Below are 19,851 nucleotides of genomic sequence, written 5' to 3'. Positions count from 1 at the left end.
AAATACAGTCATGTGATGATTTAATGACCAGTCTGTCTTTCCTTAGAATATAGTGCTCTAGTCTGGTCATTGTACCTCAAAAAAAAAGAAATAGTGACAATAAGCAGGTTTCAGATGGGGAGTAAACATTTACTGCAGCAGGGCAAAGTGATTTTGCTTTTGCTAAGACAGCTGTAACATCTTCTGCTAAGACATACTGTAATAGCCAGAAAAGTTCTGTTTCTCACTGAACCCCTCACACATTTCCAAAATAGCTTCAGTTTCTTTGACTCCTTTCCAATTCCAGCTAATTCACGACTTTTCCAGGCCCACAAGAGTCAGAAAATACTTTGAATGATCAAACAGTTCTAGCTCTCCTGTTGCTACGCAGGGGCTGGGTTCTGCTCAGCTGCTCAGTAAAAGCTCTCACCTCAGCCAGAAGGCCTGCATCCAGATCCAGACGAGAAAGGGCATCCAGGATAGGAACTGTTAACCGTCTGCCCTGTTTTAGTAAGCAGCTGATATACAAGAAAAAGAAAACAAATGATCCTCTTAACAGAACCATGAATGGATCTTTATTAAATTGTATGATTCCATAGAAAAAAGTAGTGAGATTGCTGGTATGTAATTTAACCACTAGGGTCTGACACCTTCAAGCCACAGTTCTGTCCCATGAGTGTGTCATCAGCAAAATGGAACTGAGATTGCCACCAAAGCCAGAGATAGAATCTGTGTCGTTTGTGACCTCTCCTCTAGTCACAGTATTTGCTCTAATAATTGCAAACAGTACCCAGGTAAAGAGTTCAGTAATTTTTCAGATAAAAGCACTTTTGGAGCATTTAGACCTCTCTCTAAGAGCATAACCAGACAAATTACACGTCCTATGCCAATGTCAGCTGTCCTTGAATGCTACCATTAACAGAAATGAACTGTTGCCCTACTACTTCAGTCAGTTTTGGTGCAACCTTCATTAACACATGCTGTCTTTTTCTGTTCAGCATGAGGAAAAAACAGGAAAAAAAGAAAAAAAGAGAAAAAAAAAACCCCATGAGAATCATTTGTACCTGAGCTCTCTGGCAACCTCACTTTGCTGGGAATCCTCCATGATCTCAGGTAAACTGGTGATAATATCATGCTGGATTGGTACAGGAGAGATGTTAATCATCTGCATTAGCTTCTTGACAAGATCCTGCAGCCAAAAGGAACACTTGTAAAACCCAGGAGATTCACTGTGAGCAAGCAGTTCATTAGCATGGCAACAATATTCCGAGTGTAAGTCACTTGAAAAGCCATTTGCCTGGACTTATGCCAACTGCCTCTTAATTCATTGTCCTGTTGAAGCCATGAATCACAGCACAGACTTTTATGGAACAATGGTGTTTCACAGGTAGGATATTACCATCTTAGTGAGCAAAGAAAAGTGGGAAACTCAACAGCAAGCTCATCAGCACTTAATATGACTTCTAGATTCAGTTAATTCTGTGACTTTCTAGTAAGAGCCCCTCAGTACTAAATAACCCACAGAGACTGACTGACTCCATGAAAGAAGGAAAAAAAATCACCAAAGCAGAAAGACAGAATTCACACCCAGATGCCTGCAAGTATTCGATATCTCCTATTAAAATTAAACAAGAAGAGAATGCAACTTCCTGCCAGCAACAGCTTTAAAACAGCATGGGGTCAGCCATGTGGGTATATCACACATATAAATTTATGAAAAACGAGACTTAGAGCCAGGGAAGAAGAAAAACAATAAAAAGGAATGTTCAAAAGTCACTGAAGATGATAAAAATAAACCAGAAAGAATTAAATCTCTCCTTCAGCATGTGAACAGGAAAACAACATCAGTTCTCACTGGCATAACAATTAATTTTGTACCACTTGAGAGGCATTGCAAAGCTGACTGAAGGAAGCATACCTGGGATTGCACCATCAGTACCCACCTGGCTGTCGAGAAGCCTGTCAAGCCATTTAAATTGATTGATAATGAGTCGGGGAAAATTTGTTCCAAAAGTGCCCACGCTAGAACAGCAGAAACACAGATTAATCAGATCCAAAAGACTCAAAAGCTTTGCTGCTGGTCAGCAAGACCATGAGATGCAATTCAAATTAACTCTCCAAATCATGATGTAAATACCATCAACACCGCTACAGATTTTAGCATCCTCTGGGAAGAACCCTACCTCCTTGCTATGCACACAAAGCAGGGATACCACCAGCCCATTTCAACACACCACCCACAACATCCTCAGCTATGGTACAAAAAGAGAGTCTACATGTGACCTTACTTCAGATCTCCTGTGCCCCTAAGGACAGCTACACTAGCTTGGTCTAAGTCTCCATTCAGTCCTGTATCCCTGTCCTCAGTTGTAGCATTAGATGCTTCTGGATACATTTTGGGTAACAGGGAATTCACAGAGCAATCTTTTCACAGTTTCCAGTCAGCCTCCAACAAGCAGTTCAGCAAATCTTCAAGGCAGAACCTGGCACCCAGTCCCTCATGTCCATTATCCAGCAGTGCATTTATCCTCCACTAATTTCCCTAACCCATATTAAAAACAAAACAAAACCCACAACTGTGTGTGATTTCCAACTTGTACATTCTGCAATACTGAATTCAACAGGGTAATTATGCACAACCTGAGAAACTACTTCTTGTCTCTTTGTTTGCTGCCTTGCATAGTTAGAAACAGTGGTTAAACCTTCCTCAGTTTTAACTGGTCATTAATACACAGGAAAAAACGATTCTTCATACAGTTTGATAGGAGACAGGTGTAACAACATCCACTTTTAAGACTTACTAAGGGTTCACAGCACAAATAACAACTTATCAATTTAACATCCAAGATCCTTTAGAATTCTTGGATGAAAACAATTCAGTCCTTGTGACTGTGTTAAACCCACCTCTAACAAGACTTCAGCCTAAGACAATTTCTCAAACTCAGCCTCTATACAGCATTTATAACTGTTTGATACTCAGCATTGAAACCCTGTCAGGAACAGCCTCAGCTCTTTCCTGTCCTTTGACCCGCTCCCCTAACTCTCTAATGAGCATCCAGGGCACTGGAAAAAGAGCTGAAATGTTCAAGCTTTGCTTACATTGCACCTCAAGACCTCTCCCTTTACTACAGTGTTCTACATTCAAAAACCAACAGATATTTTTCCTTGTTTGAACACAATCTGTATTTTTACAAGGAGGTCTTTTTGCATCTGGCAGCCTTCTAAAAGTCTGCCAGACACTTTCATCTTCTTCGAATAGTGAGACATTTTGAAGTCCCTTTGCTGAAATACCTCCAAAGTTTGTGCCACTGGCTACAAAGAGCAAAATAAATCATGAGGCAGGTCTGTCTGTATTTCAGCTTCTATGAATTTGTCTTCTGAATTAAGTACCCACAAGTTTAAAATCATGGTACCTCACAGATAATTTTACACACCTATGAAGAAATAAAAATGTCAGTGGCAAACATCCATTCAGGTAAATTTGAAGCAACAGTTAAAGTCAAACAGCTGCTGACTGTCCAAAGGAAGAAGTTCTATTTCAAGGCAGAGAGAAGACAAGTCCATACTCACATGTCAAAAAAGAACTCAGGAATCTTTTCCAACAAGAGTGTTATGACAGCAGGCTGGAAGAAAGGCAAAAAGCTGATGTTAAGATGATGATTTACAGCTTGTGCTGTGGCATTACCACCAAAACTGATTTTCACAAGAGATGAAATATGCACAGAGAACAAAAGACTCAAAAGGGCGTATAAAAATATTTCTTGTATAAGAAATCTCTTCTCTAATACCAGAAAGCTGAAAACCAAAAATGCCGAGAGTAGTGTAAACTATCCCCATAATCTAACAGAAGCAGAGCATGCAGGCAGGATAGACAGTTCCTCTGCACCAAAGCTCTCTTTCTTAGACCCAGATGAATTGCTTTTCACCACATGAGAATAAAAAGCATCAACTTCAGGCAAGTTTGAAAACAGTGCCCACATGCTTTTGCCATTCCCTTAGAAGGACTAATTCTTCCTCTCTTTAATTTGGCCTACATGCAACTCTAAAAATATCAAGACAAGGACTTTTAAAACATTCTAGTTATAGAAGGATTAAAATCCATAGCTGCTCTAAGGTTTCCCACACCTTGGTGAAGTATCTGTCATCTTCAACTCCATATACATCTTGATGCAACTTGTACACACGGAGTAACAGAACTTGTTCATGCCATCAGATTGCTCAGCATCTTGGCCAATTTTAAACAACTCCAAGATTCAAATTCCTCCAATAATGGAGTTTCCATCACTTCTCTAGCCTACTTGTTCTAGCACTTAAGGAAAACATTCTCCACAGTGGAAGTGGTTACATCCTATCAAAATTTGCCATGGCTGTCCTGAGCTGTCATCTCATCCTGCCCTTGTTCACCTCTGAGAAGACTCTAGCTCTGTTTTCTCTACACCATGCAACTAGATATTTGAAGTCCACAGGATCTCCGTTAATCTTCTCTTCTTAAGACTAAACAAACCCTGTTCCCTCTCATTCTTCTTCTATGCCATGTGCTCGAGGCCCTGAGCATCTTTGTGTCCTTAAAGAAATTGGACACTATTCCAGATGCAGCCTCATCTGCCTCACAACCAGAACAAACAGTTCAATCAACCCTCTTTTTATATAAGCAAAAGGATTCTTGAATAAATCAATGCCACAGCAAAGAGAAAACTAAGGTGTCCATACCTGTAAGACCTTAATTCCAAGAAGCAGTTTAATGAGGCTTTCACAATATGAGTGCACCAGAGTCCTGCAAGATGAAAGATTACAGTTGTAATAAAAACATGTTAGAACAGGATGTAACTCTTTCCATTATTGTTTGGTTGTTGGGTTTAAGTGACTTACAACAACTTATGGTAACAAATGGTAACCACAAACACATACAAAATTAAACCTGTATTTACCTGTGAATGAGCTTACTCTCTGGAAGACTACTAGGAGCGGAAAATGCAAGTCTCTGTGGTTAAGCTGTGTCTCCTGGAATAACTGTCAAAGAGCAGCTGACCTTCACTAACTTTGTCAATTTTTTTCTCCCCACTATTTGGTTGTTGCCATAAAATGCCGTGGAGCCCAACACATGCCAAAGGCAGCTAGTAAATTCTGTGACTTACTCCTTTCAACTTACTTTTAGATAGCAATGTATTACACTAGCCACTTTCGCAGAAGAAACAAGTCTTGTTGTGTATCACTTGGAGCTATGGCCTTTCCCTCCACTCTGCTCAGTGTTATGTGACTTGCTCTGACTGAAAGGGAAGACAAAAAGCATTTTCTCTGACCTTGACCCCTCAGTCCGTATGGGACTGCATGGCAGGAGACAGTTCTTGAACTGGTTTCTGTCCTTGATATGAGATTCCAAGCCACTGATAAATTCTTTCACAACCTACAAGACAGAGAGCAGTTACTCACTTCCTGAAAAGACATTATGATCCACTGCTGGCTTTTAGGATGCTCTTTGGGAGGAGATGCTGAGAATAGGGAAGAGATAGCCAGGGAACTGCAGATAAACTGTGATGCAATGAAAGCTGTATAACAAACGAATTCTAGTCTAAACCATTTCCACAAGAAAACACTAGCTGTTTTGCAAAATAACTCTAAAGAGCAGTCTTACATCTTATTTTGATTTAGAAGGGCTTTGCCTTTCTTCCTGTTCAGCTGAGGTGGCAACATCTCATGTGACAAGAGCTGCACCCAAAAATTGTTTACAGGATTTAAACCACTGGCCTTCGGATGTCCACTCTAGGCTTGTTGACTGGAGAGGAACACCATATTGTGGCAGTTTTAATGCTGTCAGCACCCAGCCAACACAAAACCAAACACATCTTCCATTAAAAAGTGAAGCAAATTATTTTTCTGATTTAAAGAGTCTTTGTCTATTAAATAGTATTGCCAATTAATTACTTCAGCAGGGTAAGGTGGTGAAAGTGGAGCATTTTTGCTTGGAATTATGCTAACTCAAACTTGGAGCATGAACATCAAGGCTGGTTTGAGAGAGGCACATGCTGAGAAGAGACAGATACAGCAGGACAACAGGATCAAACGCTGAGACAGCAACATTGAGAGTACTAGACAATTTGGATCACAGAAGTCCAAGATAAGCCATTTTGCACACTTTTGTATGAGACTAGCAGGGCCAGGCTGCATTTGTGTCTTTTGCTATACAGCAAAGTTTTAAAGGTGGCTCCTGCCAAAGCACAGACCAGTACTCACGCCTGGGTAAGTAGGGTGCTTCTCCAGGGCCAAGCAGAGCTTCTTCTGGAAAGTCATTTGATCTACAGCTAAGGAGAAAGTTTGAAAAGTAAATATTTTATCCATTTACCGTTGTAACAACTACACTAAGTATAAGCCTTCAAGTCCCTCCACCAATACTGTGCCCTTGGTCTATTGAGGAGTCCACTTAGCAAAAGCCTGACTGGTATCACCACTTTTACTTTTGTCAGCCTGGGCTGAGAGTAGCTAATAGCATTAAAAAGGTATAATACATAAATTCCTCGGGGCCCTGTCTGAGCTAAAAGGCAACATAACACATTCATTTTGTGGTTTCAGAGCCCCTGCCTCTGTAACTCAACCCTGTAGTCATAGATGCAGTCTAATCTTATTCCATATACCTCCTATCTTTAGATATATACCTATACCTATCTTCCAGAAGTCTTTCAACTTAGCATGTACCCCCCCAAAAAGGTGGTATAATGAGTTTAGGTGATGCACTGAATTCAGCAGGAACTGTGCAATTCACGGGGTATATAAAAATTAGGAGGCCAGATGAAGGCTCGCTTGAACTTTGCAACAAGCTGGCTCAAGCACTTTTGCTGTACAAGTGAAGTGTGACTTTACTTTGCACCAGTCAGCTTCACAGCTTTCCAGACACTAGCAGAGAGAGTAAGTATTGAATGCATACCTATTTCATTCTGTCCCTCCCCAGCTTTCAATATAACTCCTGATGTTCTAAGGAGCTCTTCAAAGACTCCCTCATTCTCCACTCCCTCATGGGCAAAGGCATTTTCCGTATCAGAAATCCGTGACTTCTTTGTTTCTGAGGAAACAAGACACACTGCATCAAACACACTCTGCAATGAAACTAGCAAGGATCCTGCATATAAACAACTAATTCACAATCAACCTTCTAGTAAGAAATGAGAGGAACATGGGAATGCCCTTATAGGATCAGAGCAACAAAGTGTACTGCTGTTTGACAGCAGTCACCAGCCAGCTCAGCTGCAAAGGCACAGATCCTACAAAGCAGTTATCCCTGCAGCATGACACCAGAAAGGAACACTTCTTATTCACCCCCTTGAGTGATCCATAACCAAAGTCAGCTAAGACACACCTCCAGCAGCTTACTCTTGTGGGAGACATACCCACTAAGAGATTACAAGGAAAGATAGAGCACATACTTCCCTCTGTCCTGAAAAGCACTAAATTTAATACAGGTTCCCCCACTAAACCTACCTCTTAGGTATCCACCTGTGTGCTAAAGCAAAAAAATCACTATCTGTCTTCCCTCCAGGTATTTAGAGAGGTTATTTCCCTTTGATGTATAGATATCAACTTTTGATCAAATGTGATTAGTCTGCAGACTCTGAAGGCAGTGATAACAAACACTGATCAAAGGTATGGGAACAGAAGGACTCAAAGAAGACATGGCAGTGCTTTTAGAGGTGCTGTTTTATTGTGGTTTTTAAGAGTGTTTAAAGATCAACAGTGTTATTAACGTTTAGCACCATCAAAACTGACAGTTTGGCTTTCCCCCTGTCTGGGAGCTGCTGCTTCTGCCATGGGGTCTCCCCGTTCCCTGTAAGATTATACCAGAGCACCTACTTGGCAAGTCTGTCTTGCAGCTCTCTCCAAATGCATCACTTTTTGTCAATTTCCTTTTTGAAACCATGGTTGCTGTCTACAAAAACAAAGGAAAAAGACAAGTGAGTAAAGGAGACTTGACTTTCAGATTTTGTTAAGCGAATCTAGAATATCTTAGTGGGTAGACAGGGGAAACAGTCCAGAAATTGAAACTGCTCAAAGAAAAGCAGATTATTGGCTTAAACAGCATCATATCACAGCTTTCTACTGTACAGCTGGAGATTTTAAAGCTTGTTATGTTTGAATACCATAACACATCACCTTCCCTAAAACTCAGTTCCTCAGAAAACAAGGTTTAGCTGCCAGGCTAACTAAATGGCAAGTTAAACTGAGTAACTAAGATGTCTGGGATGGCATCCACTGACCTAAGCTCATGACACTCTCCCCATGCCCAGGCAAAGCTATGACGGATCAGCAACACAGCATTCGTGAGCCCAGACCCATTCCCATTCATCACTGCAAGAAAGGCTCTGTCAGCACAAACCTCCATCGGGATCATCATCTTTTGGTGGGTGATTAAAAAGATAGATAAATAATATATATATATATATATATAGAGAGAGAGAGAGAGAGAGATTTCTTTAAAAATAAGTAACTCTCAGCTCACGTTTGCAACTTTAAAATTCCTTTTCAAAGAGCCCCGGTCGCCTCACGTTCAGTTTCAAGTCTTTGCTCGAAGTTATTAAACTGCGCTACGTCAAATATCTGACTGGAAGCAGAACAGTTCCCCAGAGCATGAGGAGCCCTCGGCAGCTCCAGATCGGCCGAAGACGCTGCTCTCTGTAGTACAGCTGCTCCCAAGGCGGGGGGAGCCCGCTTACCCGCGCCGGCTGTCGTCAGGGACACACGGAGCCGCTGCCTGAGGCGGGGGATGCTCGCAGCCCGCTCACCCGCGCCCAAGGCCCGCGAAGCACACACGGAGCCGCTGCCTGAGATGGGGGGAGCTCGCAGCCCGCTCACCCGCGCCCAGGGCCCGCGAGGCACACACGGAGCCGCTGCCTGAGGCGGGGGATGCTCGCAGCCCGCTCACCCGCGCCCAGGGCCCGCGAGGCACACACGGAGCCGCTGCCTGAGGCGGGGGATGCTCGCAGCCCGCTCACCCGCGCCCAGGGCCCGCGAGGCACACACGGAGCCGCTGCCTGAGGCGGGGGATGCTCGCAGCCCGCTCACCCGCGCCCAGGGCCCGCGAAGCACACACGGAGCCGCTGCCTGAGGCGCCGCCTCAGCTGGGCCGGGCGGAGCTCGCGCTCGAGCTTCCCGCCACTGGAGCGCGGTGACGCCGTTCCGGCGGCGGCAGGGCCGGTCCGGAAGCGGAAGCGGAGCCGGCGCGGCCCAGGGGCGGCCGGAGCCGGAGCCGGGGCCCGGGCCGCTGTCGCCGCCGCCACCATGAGCGAGCCCGAGCTGCTGCTGGATTCCAACATCCGGCTCTGGGTGGTGCTGCCCATCGTCTTCATCACCTTCTTCGTGGGCATGATCCGGCACTACGTCTCCATCCTCCTCCAGAGCGACAAGAGGCTGACGCAGGAGCAGGTGTCCGACAGGTCAGGGCCGCCGCCGGGCCCGCTTCGGCCCGGGCCGCCCCCCGCCGCCCCACGGCTGCCTCTCGGGGGTCCCCCGGCCCGGCTGCCGCCCGCGGGCCGGGGAGGGAGGCGGCAGGCCCGTTCCCGCTAACGCGCCGTGTCTCTTTTCCAGCCAAGTCCTCATTCGGAGCAGAGTCCTTCGGGAGAATGGCAAATACATTCCAAAACAGGTACGGGGCCGCGTGAGGGGCTTCGTGCGTTACGGAGAGGGTGATTCGGAAAGAAGCACCCAGCGGGAAGTTGTGCGGGTAGAGTGGCAGGACTGGGGTTGCACTCAGGTACCAGCATCAGCAGCACGGGCTGAGGGAGCAGGACACAGGTCCACCATCCGTGTCTTTTCCCTGGATAAATGTCAGCCTCCACTGCTTAGTGTTTTAAGTGCATCCTAAAATGATGTCTGCATCTGAACTGTTGCGTTCAATCTGCCAACAAATACACAGAGATTTAATAAAAGCTTGTGATAACGAGATAGACGTACAATGTCAGCTGTAATGTTTGCCATTCTAAAAATCAGTCACTTTTATTGCTCAGTTGCTGCCAAATATGTGTATTGTAAAATCCAGAAGGCAGCTGGGGGGAAGGAAAAAGTTCGATGTCCTGTTGTCGGTACTGAGTCAGACAGAACTGTGCCCAGAGCACTAAAAGCTCTTTAATTCATGTGGAATTTTCTTCAGAGAATCCTTAGAACCATTTTAAGAATTTTAGGAAGCCAGAGAGCTGGTACTCTGCATCCAGGGAAAGCGAAAAGTGAGGAGCTTTAGAGCTTGCCAAGTAGTGAAATACCTCTCCAAGAAAGAAAAATGTGTTATGAAAGAGCTCATGTCTGCATGTGTGAGCTTCTGTCCTTGCATTTCATGTGGTGTTGGCATGGGCTCTGTTTGTTTTCAGTCCTTCCTGTCCCGGAAATACTTTTTTAATAACCCAGAGGATGGATTTTTTAAGAAAACAAAAAGAAAGGTAGTGCCTCCTTCACCAATGACAGGTAAGTTAAGGTACCATAAACATAGCAGGGAAGAAAAACTCATTTGCTGCCAAGGTAGGAAGGTGAAGCAGCTTTGCAAAGAGCTCAGTGCATGTGAGGGAGGGGGAGACCTTGTGGCTGGGAATTGGGGAGGAGAGGAGAGTGAGATCCCTCTCTTTGGTAGCAACATGTTAGGTCACTTCATTTTGCTTACCTCTAGCTGCCTGCAGTGCCTCTCAAGACCACAACCACCTCAGTATTGCCAGAAATGGGAAGTCCCGCCCTCGTGTCCTTTTGTCAGTCTTTTTGTACCATCTCCTGCAGGACCTTCTCTAAACAGATTTAACTTACTAATGTGGCCAGAGACCTCAGCAGCAAATCATCTGGGTAGTTTATTTTCCCTTTTCTAGCTAAATCAGCTCGCAGAGGGGTCAAGCAAGTTCAGTGATTTGGAGCAAGGGATGGGGTCAAGCACATACAAAGCAACTGGAGTCAGATACAGGATTTCTGGCAGCAGCCACTGCCACACTGGCTGCTGATCTCACTTTGCAAAGCATTGTACAAGAGTGGAAAGTAACAGATGTGGGACAGGACTGTAATCTCTCCTCGTTTCTTAATTAAAATAGCTGACATTGGTGAAGTGATGTCTTGCTTCCTTTTATTGGGGCACACTGCTACTTTACATTGAATCTATGACTTGCAGATCCTACCATGTTGACAGACATGATGAAGGGGAACGTAACCAACGTTCTGCCCATGATTCTCATTGGTGGTTGGATCAACATGACGTTCTCAGGATTTGTCACCAGTAAGTGCCTGGAATGACCCAGCCCATGGCTCTGGCCATGCTTCTGAGAATGACCTCAAGGGGCTGAGCTGCCTCAGAGGTTTGCTTCTCTGATTGAAAGCAGTCTGTGGGAAGTAGTGTGTTTGGCTTGTGGCACCACTGCTCTTCGCTCCATGAACTGCAGTGATTTGCTTTCCCCATAGCAAAGGAGGGAAAATTGTCTTCTGAGGGTTGGCCACCGTTACAAAACAATAGCTTATGTATTTGGGGACAACTGTAGTGGATGACCAGCATTTAAGTTCATTAAAACTGCCCAAGCTTCAAGTTGATGCTGCGGATTTTCCTTTGAACATGCCCAGGGAGCTGGTTACTGCGTAATACAGGGTGTACACATCACACATCCTTCCTTAAATTCACAGTTCTGGTTTTTTCTTATTATGGGATAATGTTTCCTTAACAAAAGCCACTCCCTTTCCCAGTCAGGAAAACAAGAGCTGTGCTGGGCTGGGCAGCTGACTAAGCTTCAAAAAAATCTCTTCATATTAAAATACAGAACTACGGCTTTTTCAAAAGTACATGTTGAGTTGTTACTGTCTGCATTGCACCCAGCCTACATTAGATTTAATAAAAGAACTCTCTACTCCTTAGCTATTTGCTTTGCAATTCTGTTGTGTCACTTGGTGAAACTGGGCCTTTTTTGTTTTTCTTATCTTGCAGCAAAGGTTCCGTTTCCTCTGACGCTGCGTTTTAAACCCATGTTGCAGCAGGGAATTGAGCTGCTCACTTTAGATGCGTCCTGGTAAGTCTGTGTCCTCAGCAAGCAAGGTCAAATAGTTGTCTAGAAAATTCTCACTGTGTTAATAACCCTTGCATGGGCTCTGGGTGCTTCTGAAATGAGATCACAAGGCAGCTCTGAACTGAAATCAACCCTGCTTGTTCTCATTTACCAGGGTGAGCTCTGCTTCCTGGTACTTCTTGAATGTGTTTGGACTCAGAAGCATTTATACTCTTATCCTGGGCCAAGATAATGGTAAGACACTGTCATTTCTGTGAAAGAGCTGGCATCCCCTTCCATAGGATGACTTTTGAGGGAGGCTGGGGATAGATTTCTACATTTCTGTCCAGAAAGCTCTTGAAAGTCTCTCTCACTTCTGTGGTGTTATTCTCAGGTTTGACATCAGCTGCAGCAAGTAGCCACAGCTGCTGCAGCCCTTAGCTAACTGCTTGTAAACTCCCACAGAAATTACCTCAGCCTTTCCTTCCCCTCAAATTGCTGTGCAGAATTTTGCTCTCAGGCTTTTTTTATTTCTAGCAAGTATCAGCCTTAAGGAAAGCTGCAACAATTTGTTCCTGCTAGCCAGGGGCAGGACAGATGCAGTTTCTTGGGGTACTGAGAATGTAGAAGACTCTTTCCCTCAATTTTATGTAAATTTAGCTGAGATGCACGGGGTGGGAACAGGATGTCTTGTCAGAACTCTTTCTGGCACATTAGTATTATATTCTGGGTGTTTGCAACTTTATAGCCAGAAACCAGCCTGGTGGCACTGTGATCCAAGAAATGCTGTTTCAATGTCACAAACAAAATTCACCTCTCCTTTCTCTTCTAGCTGCAGATCAGTCACGAGTGATGCAAGAACAAATGACAGGGGCAGCCATGGCCATGCCAGCAGACACAAACAAGGCATTTAAGGTATTCCCACCTGCATTCCTGTTTGCTGTGAACTTCCAGCATCGTAGGCTATATGTAACTCAGCCTCTCCCTCTGTCAAGTAAGGCAACTTGCTCTGGATTCCTGGTCCTAAAATTAGAGCTGACACCTGCTTAAGGGTTATGGAACTTGCCCTGGGTCTGCCAGAGCCCCAATACCCTGAAGTAAACCTGATAAGTTAGACTTTACTGATAAAAAGCTGCATTCATGTGCCATCTGCTTTGACCAACTCTCTCATACCCAAGTAAACATAAACCAATGATGTCAGAGAGATGACAGGAGTGCCAAGTTTTTAATAAAAGGTGGGTTTTGGTGCAGTATTTAAGCACTGCTTTCTGTTCTCTGACTACTTTAATATGGTGTTGCTTTGCTTTCTTTACCTCTATTACCAATGCAGACGGAGTGGGAAGCTTTAGAACTGACTGATCATCAGTGGGCCTTGGAAGATGTAGAAGAAGAGCTCATGGCAAAAGATCTCCATTTTGAAGGCATGTTTAAGGAGGAACTTCAGACCTCGATCTTCTGAATTTGAGAATGTGCTCTTGCCTCTTCTTCTAGAAGTAATTTGAAAATAAATGTGTTGCCTAAAACTCTATGATGTATTTTAGCAAAGCCAAGAATAAAAGAAAACAACCATGTTCAGAACTGCAGTTACCTAACTTTGATTTGAGTCCCAGGACTACATGTTGTATTTGAGGGCAGGGCCCTCTGTGTGGATTTCTAGCTGGAGTTCTGTTTCTCTTCCAGGAGCTGAAAAGAGCTCCTGGAGCACCAGACATCCTCACAACCAGCAGCCTCAGGTCACATAATGAAAGCTGAAAGTATAACACAACGCAGTTTCAGTGCAAACCACTCATTTAATTTTCCTCTTTGTACAATAGAGCCAGCCACTTACAAAGTGCTAGTCTAAAAAACAAGTCTGCTATTACAGCACACACACAGCAGCTGAAGCCCATCAGCTCAGACGCAGAGAAAGCAAGAGCTGGGCCACTTTTTCTGCATTACAACAGTCTGTTCAGCATCTCAGCATCGGAGATTTAGCCCCACTGATGCGTTTCTGAGCATCAGCACAGGTAGGGAGGTGAGGAAGAGAACAAAGGATATTTATCTTTTCAAAAGGTCTTTTTACTCCTCTCCCTTTCCTCTCTTCCCCCGTTTGGGAATGCCCACATGATTTTCATTCAGGGTAAAATGAACAAAAGAAAATGCTGATCAGAGTAATTCAGTGCAGTGCTACAGCTTGGGAATTGCTTTTTGGATGCTCCCCTCAGGAACAAGGAAGGAAAACCAGTAATACAACATTAAGAGTTGTAAAAGCCCCAAACACCCCAAAAGTTTAACAGCAGAAGCAATTAAGCAATTCTGATCTCAAAATTCAAATGTCAATGTTTTCAAAGCAAAACTCTGCAGAGGAGGATCACAGCAGTAGAGTGTAGCTACAGCCAGCCCTCCTCATGCTGGCCCCTGGGCTTGTGCTGGGCTGCAGCACAGCAGCAGTGCAGGGACAGGCACACAGCCATTTCCTGTGGGGTTTGGCCCCCAGAGCTGCAGTAACAGTTAATGGCCGAGCACTGTTAAACTGACCATGGGAGAAGGTCAGCAGTGAAGCCACAGTGCTGTGCACAGAGGACAGAGTGGCTGCAAGCATGTGTTTCAGAGGAGGGGAAAAAAGCAGGGCTGGAGCCTGTCTTAGTCTTCTTGCAACATTCTTGGCTCCCAGAAAAAAAAAACAACCCTCTTGTTTGGTTCACCACCTTGATCTAGATCTGTCCCTAAAACACAGACTAAGGCTCTAGATTTTTCCCATTTTTCACATGTAAAAACAGTTCTCCACTGAGGAGTGACCTGATCTAGCACTTACAGGAGTCCTCACTCAAGGAGAGAGCTAGACTTGAGTCCTACAAGTAACACAAGACAGTAAAGGCAGAGGGAGCATTTGCCAGTTGCATCAAAGGATGGAGCACAATTACTGAACAGCTCAAGCAGAGAGACCTCAGACAGGACTGTCACACCTGCAGCCTCACAGAACATGATGGGGTGGGCATCTTCAAGAGCATCACTCAAAGGAGGAGAAAGGCTGAAAGAACAGTCCAAAAAACAAGTCTAAAGGTTGCAAGAGAAAAGGCTGAAAACTCACACAATTGGGCTGTCAGCCTTACAGGTGACAACTCTGAGGACACAATGCTGAGCTTTGCTGGAGAAAAAGCTACGAGGAGTTACATAAATGAGCAAACAAAGATAAAAATGCTGCCATTGCACAGGCCATAGGAAAAAGGGTGGAGGCAGAAAAGTGCTTACAGAGCAGCCTGGAAGTGAGGAGTGCACGAGATGGATGGAGAAGACAAGAAATGGCCAACCTTATGGATGATATTTTCTCTGCAGAAGAATGGGAGCCACAGCAGCTGCATCCTGCATCACTGTGCACATCAGCCTGCACGTGTGCCATACCATAGGCAGGTATGATTTGATTCTGGTCAGGTTTCCTATATTACAGGTTCACTGCTCACATGAAAAAGGCTGAGTCAAACCTGCCCAGAAAAGCCTCAAATGCATCAGTGAGAGGACACAAGACAAGCATCTGCTGCTTAGCAAGGGGACCAAAGTACAATGGCAGAGACTGCAACAGACAAGCCAGATGTAGACATATCTGAGCTGAGCTTCCAGAAAGGGTGCAGCAGCAAGCCTCCCTGACACAGGTAGGGCCCAAAAGCAATACCAGAGAGCCAGCAGGAAGCCCCGACATCGATTCACAGAATCGTACCCACCACGTTCCTTCATGGGCTCCTGCAAGGCTCAGCTGTGACCTGGCCTCCAGCTCAGGCTGTACTCCAGACCTCAGCTACAACCCTCAGCCCCACAGCCCAGCCCAGCCTCTAGCCACACAGCTCAGCCAGATTTTAAAAAGAACTTTATTGAAGCTCCAATATATATTATTTTTGGCCTCTAAATAGTGTCAGCACCTATTCCTGGCTCTCCAGTGCTATTCTGCAACCCCCAGCACTGAATCTTTCAGCGCTAGATTTTCTGCTTGACTCCTATAGAAGGAAGAAAAATTTTCAGATGCCTCAGGCATGGCTTTGAGAGAGTGCCCACTAACATGAGTGCTGGAGGTGCTGTCTAGTTGGTATCCATGCCGTCACACTCTTCTTGGGGACGAGATGGGGCAGTATGTTCCTCACTGTTTCGGCGCTGATAAAACAGCACATAGGCAGCTTTTGTCTACCAAACAAAGAAGAAAACCATCTGAAACCATCCACACAGCTTGGATGGAGATGTTAATACCCAAAGCAGGGAATCACACTCTCAGCACAAGCTCTGAGTAGCCTCAGGTCAAACACTCACCACTATTTGGTCTTCTGAAGCCACGGAGACGCTGCTGTCATCAAAGTAGTACCACTTGTCATTCACTTTGTTCTTTGCGTAGGCAGTATCTGCCAGGAGAGGAAAGCGCAGCTCAGAACTGCCCGTGGGGAGGACGGGCAGCTGACGGCACATGAGCTGTGCCACCAACACTCCAAACTCAAACAGAAGCCAACTCTGAAATTAACCACCCCAAATCCACTGCACCAACAGACATGTGTTCCAAAACACACTAGCTTGGCTGGTTAGTCTAGAAGCATGTTCCACATTCCAGATTTACCCTTGCTAGCTGAGACATGGGGGAAAGAAACTTTGGGGAAAAAATGCTCCCTACTGTGTGAGCAATAGGTGCAAGGGTGGAGACACTCTACTGCAAGCTAGTGCCTGCTGTGTAGCCAGGAGGTCCCAAGAGCTACATGTGTCTGGTTCTTTTAAGAAAAAGACTTGAATAAAGGAAAATGAAAGGACTGCTACTGCAGCAAACAGAACTCAGGATAAGAAATGCAGGAAGGCATCAGACGCAGCTTCATGACAAGGTATGCCCTCTGCTCTGTCTTCCTGGTCTATCGGTGACTGCTGCTCATCAGACCTTGTCTCATCACCACTGAAGGAACCCACCAAGCTCCTGCTTGGCTGGCTTGACTGCTGGCCATCTCTGCTCTGCAGCTGGGATGCTGCACCCACACCAGACCAGCAGCTGCTCTCTGGTGTGCTGCAGGGCAAGCAGCTGAGTCTTGGAGGTGAACTGACAGCTTACATTGAAGACCTCTCCAGCCTCTACAGTACAAAGCTCCTTTCTACAATTTCATATTCAACACTGAAAGATCTTGACTTCATTCAAATTGAGGTACACCATCACACAATCCAACAACTACTATCCAAGATCCCACAGGCACCGAGTCAGACCTCAGGCAGCTGCAACTACACAAACTGGCTATCTGCTCTGCAAGATCTAACTGGAAGGACATTACCTTGCAAGAGGATATTCACCTGCATACAGAACGCAGGTAGGTTTTGGACTGCTGCAGGTCTCCAAAGCACAGAACCCTCCCATGAGCCCTCTGCCTGTAATTTCCTTGTGCACAAAGGACACAGAAGTAGTTACTCACAGTGGCCCACTCCCATGGCTCCATAGTGATTGGAAACTGCAATGAGGTCATACACATATGAGCTTGCTCTTGGGTCGCAGACAAACTCGGACATGTTTAAACCCCTGAAAGGAAATCCAAAAGTATCAGTGCATCAGTAACCAGCATATTTTAGAAAGTGATGCATGACACCAGTGAAGCTCTGCAGGCAGGCAGCACTGGTGGAAAAGTGCTGAACTCTACTGCTCAATGGCCAGATGTTATTAGTGTTAAGACCAGACATCTTGCTACTCCCACACAGGGCAGGTCCTGGCAAAAAACACCAAATGCTGCCAAAAGACTCAGATGGAAATGTTGAATAAAAAATATTTCAAAGTGTCTCTGTGTAGGCATGAAAAGTGAGAGACAAGTAGTAAAGGAATACACTTCATCCCGCAGCAGGATGTTGACAAGCAGAAGCAGAGGAAAGAGGCAGGCTTTCATCTTGTAGTACTGAGGATTGCACAAGTGTAGCCCTGCCCAACACATTTGCTAAATTCTCCCTATAAGTTCTCTTGTTCAGCAGAATCACATAGTTTTAACCTAATTTAAGGAGAAACAGTATCTTCTAGTAACCAGAGTTCTTTTGAGACCTGTAGAACCAAATGAGGTTCAGATGAACAAACAAAAAGCCCAACATCACACAAAAAAACCCAACCAATTCCACTTGTGCCTGCTGTCTTGCAGTTCAAACCTAGAACACAGAGCTGTTCCAGTTATACCTTTAACAATAAGCCCACCCAACACTAACATCAAAAGTAGCAGATTTCTCTTGACTACCTTCTTCAAGCTTTTCCTAGCTTGAGGGAAGAATCCTACCTGATAGGGAATTCCACAACGGTGTCAAGCTTATCCCTCCAGTATCTGCTGTATGAGAAGCGTTTTAAATGCACTACCAAAATCCTGGGTAAAGACCACAAGTCAAACTTCTTTGTGGCTTGTTGATGTTTCTTACAGTTAGGGCAGTACCTGAGCAAGAAGCAGCAAACAAGGAAATGAATGACTATGTTAAATAAAAGCTTCTGGCCTTACATTAAAAGATGCCCCAATAGCACAGCACAGTCCCTGCCTTAGAGGCATTTTGGCTATGGACATGCAGTAAACACAATTCCTCAGAGGTTTCCAAACCACAACTTGCTTTCACTTTATAGGTAAAATGTCCTATGGCAAGTGCTTTAACTGAATATTGTTCAAAGATTCACTTTTCTTTTGTAAATTAGAAAAAAAAAAGACAAAGAAGGGGACCTTTAACCATCTCCTGATGCACTCAAACAAATAACAGTTGAAAACACATCTACAGCATGTAATTGGAACAGTAAACAATGCAGTTATTTTCTCATACAGCTAACAAACAACCTCTAGAGTTCTTCTGCACACACATTCTGGTCACCCAGGATCTGCTGTACGTAGCCCCTCAGAACTAGGGATTTTTGGTAGAGTTAGGATCGAGTCAGGACTGGTTCAAGCTAGAAATAATACAGGATTAAACCCTAAGGTTGTCACATGCTTTCACTCTTTATTGCCACAATTGTTTTCTGTGACACTATCTGGAAGATAGATGTATGGTGCAGAATTAGAAATAGCCTCATTTTGGAAGTTACACCCCCACTGCCACCTTAGGTTTGGGTATTTTTTAATAAAAGGCAGGAAACACACTTTTATTAACCCACATCTGCAGTCTACTGAGTCAAGCACTTGATAGAGAACTGACAGACTTCTCACAGAAGGATAGACCCAGGAAATGACCAGAATCCCATGACAAATGTTGTGAACTCAGTTACAACATTGTACAATGAACAGGACGACAGACAGAGGCTCTTACCATGGGTCATGTTCACCCAGTGTTTCCATAGTAGTGAAGAGCTCTATGCAGTCTCTGAGGGCTACCACAGCTTTCTTCTTCTGTGCTTGTAACATACTTCCATGTTTTTCAAATGCCTAGTGAAAAAGATTCAAGCTTTAGTCAATTCCATGTAATCTTTAATCCCCTTCATCATGCTGCCTATTTCTGTCCCAAGGTAGAACTCTCCAGCAGAACTCTCACTGAAAGAATATTGAGCTTTCTGTAGGCTCTATAATTTGGTTTCATATTTCTTTTGAGTTCTGGGGCTTGTTTTGTTAATTAGAACTGAACTATATCTATGAATTAGATCACTTAGCTTTGAAATTAAGCCATCTGCTTTGCAGAACACTCTGGAAATACATCAGCAAGTGCAGATCTATAGAACTCATTACTGAAAGACTCTGAGTAAACATATATCATGCTGGTGACTAATTTTTATGAAGGGAGTCACATCTACATTTCACCCTTTACTGTAATCTTTTAAGTACTGTGCAAGTTAACAGATTATTTATGATAAGAGGGTAGGACAACCTGGGCTTCCTGCTCATCATAAAGTAGTCTCCGTGTATCAGAATCCCAGTCAATAGCAACTGCAGAAAAAGCTACAAGAAAGAAGAAACATTTATTA

The 19,851-nt window shown here is 44.5% G+C and overlaps 3 protein-coding genes across 5 annotated transcripts in view; 1 reads left to right on the top strand and 2 right to left on the bottom strand.

The window, feature by feature from the left end:
- The window catches only part of FANCD2 (FA complementation group D2), a 38,172-nt gene extending 30,285 nt beyond the window's left edge, over positions 1 to 7,887 (bottom strand). Inside the window, exons 1-9 of the mRNA XM_062008665.1 lie at positions 7,819 to 7,887; positions 6,899 to 7,033; positions 6,211 to 6,278; positions 5,280 to 5,383; positions 4,690 to 4,753; positions 3,550 to 3,602; positions 1,923 to 2,001; positions 1,044 to 1,168; positions 410 to 497 (exon numbers count right to left, since the gene is read on the bottom strand). Of these exons, the coding sequence (XP_061864649.1) occupies positions 410 to 497; positions 1,044 to 1,168; positions 1,923 to 2,001; positions 3,550 to 3,602; positions 4,690 to 4,753; positions 5,280 to 5,383; positions 6,211 to 6,278; positions 6,899 to 7,033; positions 7,819 to 7,885 (783 nt within the window). The 5' untranslated portion in view covers positions 7,886 to 7,887. The remainder of the gene's footprint in view (positions 1 to 409; positions 498 to 1,043; positions 1,169 to 1,922; positions 2,002 to 3,549; positions 3,603 to 4,689; positions 4,754 to 5,279; positions 5,384 to 6,210; positions 6,279 to 6,898; positions 7,034 to 7,818) is intronic.
- Positions 7,888 to 9,166: 1,279 nt separating this feature from the next.
- Positions 9,167 to 13,538, top strand: EMC3 (ER membrane protein complex subunit 3). Its single transcript, XM_062008633.1, has 8 exons — positions 9,167 to 9,398; positions 9,550 to 9,607; positions 10,326 to 10,419; positions 11,102 to 11,206; positions 11,903 to 11,984; positions 12,136 to 12,215; positions 12,793 to 12,875; positions 13,291 to 13,538. The coding sequence occupies exons 1-8, from the start codon at positions 9,244 to 9,246 to the stop codon at positions 13,417 to 13,419; spliced, it is 786 nt and encodes a 261-aa protein (XP_061864617.1). The 5' UTR covers positions 9,167 to 9,243; the 3' UTR covers positions 13,420 to 13,538.
- Positions 13,539 to 13,730: 192 nt separating this feature from the next.
- The window catches only part of USP4 (ubiquitin specific peptidase 4), a 37,811-nt gene continuing 31,690 nt past the window's right edge, over positions 13,731 to 19,851 (bottom strand). For all 3 annotated transcript variants that reach the window (XM_062008619.1, XM_062008617.1, XM_062008618.1), the window contains 6 exons: positions 19,755 to 19,825; positions 19,203 to 19,318; positions 18,200 to 18,349; positions 17,363 to 17,466; positions 16,236 to 16,324; positions 13,731 to 16,112 (listed from right to left, as the gene is read on the bottom strand). In XM_062008619.1, coding sequence (XP_061864603.1) covers positions 16,011 to 16,112; positions 16,236 to 16,324; positions 17,363 to 17,466; positions 18,200 to 18,349; positions 19,203 to 19,318; positions 19,755 to 19,825 — 632 coding nt within the window. In that variant the 3' untranslated portion in view covers positions 13,731 to 16,010. The remainder of the gene's footprint in view (positions 16,113 to 16,235; positions 16,325 to 17,362; positions 17,467 to 18,199; positions 18,350 to 19,202; positions 19,319 to 19,754; positions 19,826 to 19,851) is intronic.

The sequence above is a fragment of the Colius striatus genome, chromosome 15 (genome assembly GCF_028858725.1).
Source record: "Colius striatus isolate bColStr4 chromosome 15, bColStr4.1.hap1, whole genome shotgun sequence".
Taxonomy (NCBI): Eukaryota; Metazoa; Chordata; class Aves; order Coliiformes; family Coliidae; genus Colius; species Colius striatus.
This window is presented reverse-complemented; position numbering and strand designations above follow the sequence as displayed.

Coding starts and splice junctions, on each gene's coding strand:
- EMC3 (XM_062008633.1), top strand. CDS start 9,244: ATGAGCGAGCCCGAGCTGCTGCTGGATTCCAACATCCGGCTCTGGGTG. Junction 11,207..11,902: donor GTTCTCAGGATTTGTCACCA/GTAAGTGCCTGG, acceptor CTTATCTTGCAG/CAAAGGTTCCGTTTCCTCTG. Junction 11,985..12,135: donor CTCACTTTAGATGCGTCCTG/GTAAGTCTGTGT, acceptor CTCATTTACCAG/GGTGAGCTCTGCTTCCTGGT.